Source organism: Panicum virgatum, chromosome 3K, assembly GCF_016808335.1.
Source record: "Panicum virgatum strain AP13 chromosome 3K, P.virgatum_v5, whole genome shotgun sequence".
In the NCBI taxonomy this organism is placed as follows: domain Eukaryota; kingdom Viridiplantae; phylum Streptophyta; class Magnoliopsida; order Poales; family Poaceae; genus Panicum; species Panicum virgatum.
The window spans coordinates 50,272,479-50,279,403 of NC_053138.1; the positions used below are offsets into that span (position 1 = coordinate 50,272,479).

The following is a 6,925-nucleotide window of genomic DNA, read 5'->3' on the forward strand; positions in this document are numbered from 1 at the left end:
CTCTTTCCTTTGGCTTTTGCTATTTTCTTACCCTAAACAGAGGGAAAATGATCTTATACGGCCAACCCTGAGCGGTGAAGCAATTGGTCAAGAGCAAAATTCAAGTTTCCCACCGAACGTGTCACTGCTCTGTGATTTGTTTAGATTTTTTTTGTTGACAAATAATGATGGTATCCAGAGGACAGAGTTGCAATGCAAGCAGGCTGCAGTGATGCCGCCGGGCTCCGACGAGAGAATGATGATTGCCACGGAGACTCCTGAGCCTCTGGTTTTCAGCAGGCTGCAAGTTTATCAATATATAATGTCCGAAGCTTCCAAGCAGGTCGCATACACCACATGCTGATGTGCTGCTTGCTACCTCGTCTGAATTGGTAGGCACGACACGAATGACAAGATAGTAGACACGCTATTGGATGACGTTTTTGTCAATTTCAAGGGTTGGGTCCCAATTGAATTGATTCTTAATAATTCCCTAATACAATCTCATACCGAGTCGACGAGTCCTCCCATCTCGTGTGCCCGCTTGTGGATCTGTACCCAAATACCCAGAGACTAAAAATACTTTTTTCATTTAAGTGATATGGCTACCTCCTTGGCCGTCTTGCCCTCACTATGTAAGAAATCATAAAAAAAAACACTAATATAGAAGACGTGGTTTCTAGACCATTTATCAGAGATACGTGCGTCCTGTTTGGAACCAAATTTTTTTGAGAAGTCCCTATCACATCAAAAGGAATCTTATTATTTTATAGTATTAAATAAAATCTGTTTATAAATGTTTTTGACAGCTGAGTGATTTTTCGCGAGACGAATCTAATGAGCCTAATTAATTCACAATTTGCTACAGTGATGCTACAGTAAACATTCGTTAATCATAAATTAAAATATCTCATTAAATTCGTCTCGCAGTTTAGCTCAAGGATTCTGCAGTTAATTTTATAATTAACATTTATTTAATACTTTTAAATACTAAAAAATTCCAGAGACTTAAAAAATTCGCAGGAACCCAACAACCCCTAATAATCCGCGTCTCCCAACAAAAATTTCAATAAATAATCCGCGTCTCCAGATGCGTGTCGTAAAACCTGCGTCTCCAAGCGACAGTATGCGTCGGACCCGAAATTTTTATCCAATGGAGTTGAATCCCCCTGACTGCCCCACACCAGTCCTCCACCACCACCACCGGCGCGGATTCCCTTCTCTCTCTCCGTAATCTAGATCTCGATCCAAATCCTCCGCTCCCCCGCCGCGTTCCCCCCTCGGCCCCTCCCCTCCCTCTTCCCCCGTCGCACCCTCCCCTCCCTTCTCTCCCCTGCAGGCACCTCCTCCATTGCCACCGGCGGGAGCTCGAGGCCCGGGCGGAGGTGGTCGGCCAGCCGCGGGAGCTCCACGCACGAGCGGAGGTGGCCTGCCGGCGCGGGAGCTCGATGCGGGGCGAAGGCGCAGGAGCTCCACGCGGCTGGCCGGCAAAGGGGCTCCACGCGCGGGCGTAGGCGGCCTGCCGGCGCGGGAGCTCGCCGACTACCGCGTCGTGCTCTGGTAAGGCTCCTTCCACCTCTCCTCCCGCCGCCGTCCTTATCTTCTGCGCTTGGTAAGGAACCCTAGCCCCTAATTGCTTGATTGAATCTCTCGTTCTATTTCGCGGGATGATGGCGCCATCTCGAGCACTCGAATCTGATGGTTCTATTCTCCCCAATCGTTCCAATTTGCTGCGGGCAACGGATTTGATTGCTTGCTTGCTTGGTGGCGGAGCACGAGTAGCAGTTCATGCAGTAAAAGGAAGTTAACTGCAAGAACAGTCCTATAGATAGAGTAGTGAGTCCATTCAGAATTTTGACTAGCTTAGTTATTCTGTGAACTTATGTTCGATCACTTATACCTGGATTCACTTTGAGTATTCTGCATGACTTGACTGTTACAAGTCTAGTTGCATGCAGGTGGATCCCAATTTAAATCTGAAGGGGAATCCTGAATCGTGTACTATAGTGATAATTTACTCTACAAGCCGCTTCTTAATCAACAGACCATTTTTTGCACTATATATAGAAACTGAGTGATGCTATTTTTATTCTTTTCATTGATCGATGGCTAGATAAATTCAGATCGATGTAGGGAAACAACAGCTTATCATGGGGATTTTTATGCGTGACAATCCACTGGTATCTCCTAGTGAAGTAAATAGACATCATTATACTCTTGCATTTTTAGGATCAGGGAGTGAAAGATTTGCTGGGTCTGGATCAGAGGTAAAGCTCTTCTCAAACAAGCATAAGAACATCTCTTTCTTCCTGCTATCATAGCCTGAAAACTTGCTGATATACACTTGGTGCTGCCTATGAACCACTCTTAAATAGTAGCTTAATTAGTTAGTTACCTCAGTTTCTTTTTTGTAAAATATCATCATTATTGGTGCCTTGAAGAGACAAATCTCATGAATACTAATGATTTAATTTTCTTCATTATGATCTGAAACTTACTAGGATATATGTCACGCATGGATAAGATTTGAAGAGGAGAATGGCACCTTGGATGATTATGACCTTGCTGTAAAAAAGGTATGCTGCTGTCTGAATGTTTTTTTGTTTCATCTGTTCATTTGGCTTTCTGCTGAATGTGAATAAGGAATTACCTTTCCTGATTCTGCATTATCAACCTGTGTATGTGAGTGAGTGCTTCTTCAATTCCAGAACATTATTCACTGAAGTTTGTGTTATTGTTCATGAGGTATGCCAAAATTCTGCTAGTGACATAACACATGTTCTTTTCTGATTGTTATACCATGTGATCTTCTTCCCTATTGTATCCTCTTTGTAGCTTTGGGAGCTGACAAGCTGTGGTAACTTGTAACATCAGACTGCAAATCAAAGTAGGAAGATTTGTCTATCTTCAGCTTGACAAATTTTTAATAGTGGACTAGATGACCAACGTTTCCTTTTTTTTTCTAATGGAGCAAGTCATTTTAAATGTATGTGCTCTATTTATTTATGTACACTGAAATTGATTTATCTATGTTATGAGATGATAAATCAGTCTATCATCTGAAATAGTTGCAGTACTGCTAATCTAAGTTTCATATATTTCAAAAGTTATTTGGTGATCGATGTGTCTCTTTCTGGTATGCTCAAGCATAGTGTTACTTATTGTCATTCACCTGTTTACATATGTACATGACTATTTCCTCATGTCTCAAAATTAACAATCAGATGCATCTTTTGATGTGGAAGAAGTTCTAACTCATCATCTTATCTTCTGCAGAATAAATGCAACAAATAGTGGTAAAATGGCCCACAGGAATTATTGGAGATTAAGAACACGAAGCACCATCCATTACTATTGCAGGTACCTTCCTTTAAGTTAGAACAGTAATAATGTAAAACCTAGAATGGTTGCGGAGTTAGAGACTTTGACATGGGAAAGCTTCGAAACTGCAATAACTTCTGATTTGCTTGGCCTGTGAATGTAAAGCCTTCACCTAATTATTTGATAGTCTATTTTAGTGTTGACTATGTTGCACATTTGTTGGATTTTAGTTTTCCTATACAAATCCTGGTGTTCAAGTCAATGCTCTTGTCAAAGAGTATCTTCCATTTTCTATGGACTCCTAGTTGATGCTAATTGAGGAGAAGTAAGAAGAATGCAATATGCAGCCACTGACTTCAAATATAAAAATCCATAATACACACAAGCTTATGTTAATTTGTTTGTTTCTCCCAGACGCTTCATGATCTCTGTGGCCATTTGGATTACTCCTTCACATCAGTATGGAATCTAGATGGCCAAACATTCGCCACTGGAAACCAAGACAAGACATGCAGAGTTGGGACATCAGGAATCTCTCCAAATCACATGCTGTATTGGGTGGATTTGTTTGAGTTCAATAGATTAGGACTGCATTTGTAATGTATATAGTGCATAAAGCATGTGAATCTGTGATGTAAAGAATGGATAAAACATGTGTGTTTGTGATATATATAAGAGTATATTCGGTCCTCCTTTTTCTTTTTCTTTTTTTAATTCATCATAGGAGACACTGGTTGCCAACCTGCGTCTCCTATGTGAAGTTATAGGAGACGTGGGTTAACAACACAGGTCTCCTATGTGAAGTCATAGGAGATGTGGGTTGCCAACTCGCGTCTCCTATGTGAGGGTTATTGGAGCCGCGGGTTGCTAACCTGCGTCTCCTATGTGAGGGGGTTATTGGAGACGCCGGCTATAAAAACGCGTCTCTAATGACCCCTCACATAGGAGACGTGGAAATACGCGTCTCCTATGACTTCACATCAGAGACGCAAATAAATCGCATCTCCTATGCGAGTTAACCCGCCTCTCCTATAACACTTTCTTACATAGTGCCTCCTTAGTCCCCACCCCACTGGTTCACCTCCGGCCGCTGCCCCCTCTGCGCACCCCCATCCGGCTACCCCTCACTGAAAGTGATCGGGTGCCCTAGCCTAAGAGGGAGGAGTGAATTAGGCAACTTAAACTCTTAATCTAATGCTCCAATCAGTTTGCACATAAATCTAATAAAAAATGTTAAAATAAGGCAACACATTCGCCAAGAGGGTCTAAAAATTTTCATGTTAATCTAAAAACGAGAAAGATTTGCACCGTTGGATTTTATAATATCCGATAGTCCAAAGTAACTCAAGAGTCCATATCAAATATAATTAATAAATAGCTAATTTTTTATTTTAAAAAATAAGAAAATTAGGACATGACCAAAGAGTCCATCTCGAAATAAGAAATAAGAAAATTATGAGAAAGATTGCTTCATTGTTTCAACTCGGGCACTCATCCAACTCAAACACGTGCAGGCATCCCAGGCCAAAACACATGGAACAAGGCGCCAAGGCAAGCACCTCTAGATTGCATCAGCCGCAGTCCATCTCATCAATAATCCTCAGCGGACATGAACCCATGAAGAATGTATCCTCACCATCCCTGTTCTGCACACGCAGCTGCAGATGCAGGGAGAATGAGTTGGGTATCGCCGAGTTGACCATCGCGAGCACTCCAGCGCAGCCTGGTGCACAGCAAGGCCCACTGTAGGCCTCATAGCGCAGGAACGCGCGGAGCATGATGAGGAGCGCAAATCCATCAGCATTGTCGAGGAGCCACCGTCGCAGGTGGCAAGAAAGTTGCATGGCACAAGACCAAGGAGCCGCTTAGCAGACATCTAAAAGGCGTCCATTCACACGAGCTACTCCCTCCATTTCAAATTATAGGTCATTTGACTTTTTTAACCCTAAGTTTGACCACCAGAAGCGAACAGGCACCCGGCCGCTTAGCAGGCATTCGTTCAGGAAAAGGTGTCCATTCACACAAACTAATTGCCATCCATTGTCCATTCACACAAACTAATTGCCATCCATTGCTTGACACCGCACAAGGAAAAACACATGCACGTGCATTAAACAAATGTTTGGTCATGGCCAACGGCATGTCTCTTACATTAATGCACCAGCTAATGTGCAGTGTTTTCATGAGCACAAATAGCACATACACATACATGAACTTTCAATTAATTAAGGAAGAGAAGAGGGAATTAAAACCCCATAATTCTAAATCAATAATATTTAGTAACCATCATACTAAATCTTTAATATTAGAATTAATCTATTATTTACATTGGCCATTTAAAGATTAAAATAATCTTACACAATATGGTAAAAGTGGGGTCAAGGAGTAGGCCGACGTCAACAGCGGTGCAGAAGTTGGCCGACAAAGTTGTACACAGTGCTGGAGCCCCGAAAGCCTTGATGAAATGCATATAGGGCCAGTGATTAGGTAAGTGTGTGAGTTTTTTCTCTTTTCTCGAAGTTAACGTGGAATGGTAGATGCAAATAATGGAGTAATATTTTAATGTTAAAAATCTACAATACAATCTCTCAATAGTAGTTTTCTAAAAATTGGATTTTTACTAATTTTAATATAGAAAATAAAAGACTATATATTGTTGGATTTTATTGACTAATTGTTTACAGTAACTTAAGGAGTCCATGTCTACAGATAAATAATAAAATAGCTAGATACTCTTACCTATCTACTTAGTATATAAATTTTAATATATATATATATATATATATATATATATATATATATATATATATATATATATATATATATATATATATATATATATATATATATATATTAAGCCACCATTTTTATGTTGCGCGATAAGAAATTATCACATTAAACAGTGGTAAACACAAGCATTTTAGACCCTGCTCGAACTTATTGGGTCTTCCCCTGCCCACACCATTGTAGAGCCAGGATTGTCAGGAAACTAGGTTTGAGAAAATTATGTTTCAACCAAAAAATAGTGGAAAGCTCGAGTTCAGTCCTAAAGTTGGCCATGGGATGGAACTAAGTGCGGAGTTTGGCCCGGATTTAGTCACGTACTTTTTGGGCTTGACTTGAAAAATGCTCAAATCTAATCGGTGGAAATGAGAGAAAATATATATTGTTGGTGAGGATAGATGCAAGTTACAACCGATTGACGTATGACAAGAATATATAAAAATAAAAAATAAGAAAAAATTAGATTTGTCATAGTTGTGTATGTATTGCTATGACTTGGATTCTGTATGGAAATTAAAATTCACGGTGAATAGGATAGAAGGAACTCTTTATTAGTATGAAAACAAAAGAAAAAAATATATAGGCACAAATCGATGTGATCTATCTATTATCACGATCTAACTATTACATAAGAATGAGTTTGCATCTATGAAACCCTCAACTTCTATGATGTCGTCACCCACATCGGTGGCCATCGCGGGAAGAGACACCATGGATGCAGCCATGGCATGCACATCATTCAGCAAAGTGTATCTCTTGACACCAAAATTAAAGACACAATGTTGCTACGGCTACAAGGCTGATGCATGCATCTGCCAATACAAGATTGAACGAAGAAGTC

At 40.5% G+C, this 6,925-nt stretch overlaps 1 protein-coding gene across 1 annotated transcript; it reads left to right on the plus strand.

Moving 5' to 3' along the window:
* Window positions 1–211: 211 nt before the first annotated feature.
* Window positions 212–3,992, plus strand: LOC120701011. The gene is made up of 6 exons (XM_039985186.1): window positions 212–268; window positions 1,219–1,539; window positions 2,103–2,246; window positions 2,481–2,555; window positions 2,671–3,339; window positions 3,715–3,992. The coding sequence occupies exons 1-5, from the start codon at window positions 212–214 to the stop codon at window positions 2,767–2,769; spliced, it is 696 nt and encodes a 231-aa protein (XP_039841120.1). The 3' UTR covers window positions 2,770–3,339; window positions 3,715–3,992.
* The last annotated feature ends 2,933 nt before the right edge of the window (window positions 3,993–6,925 follow it).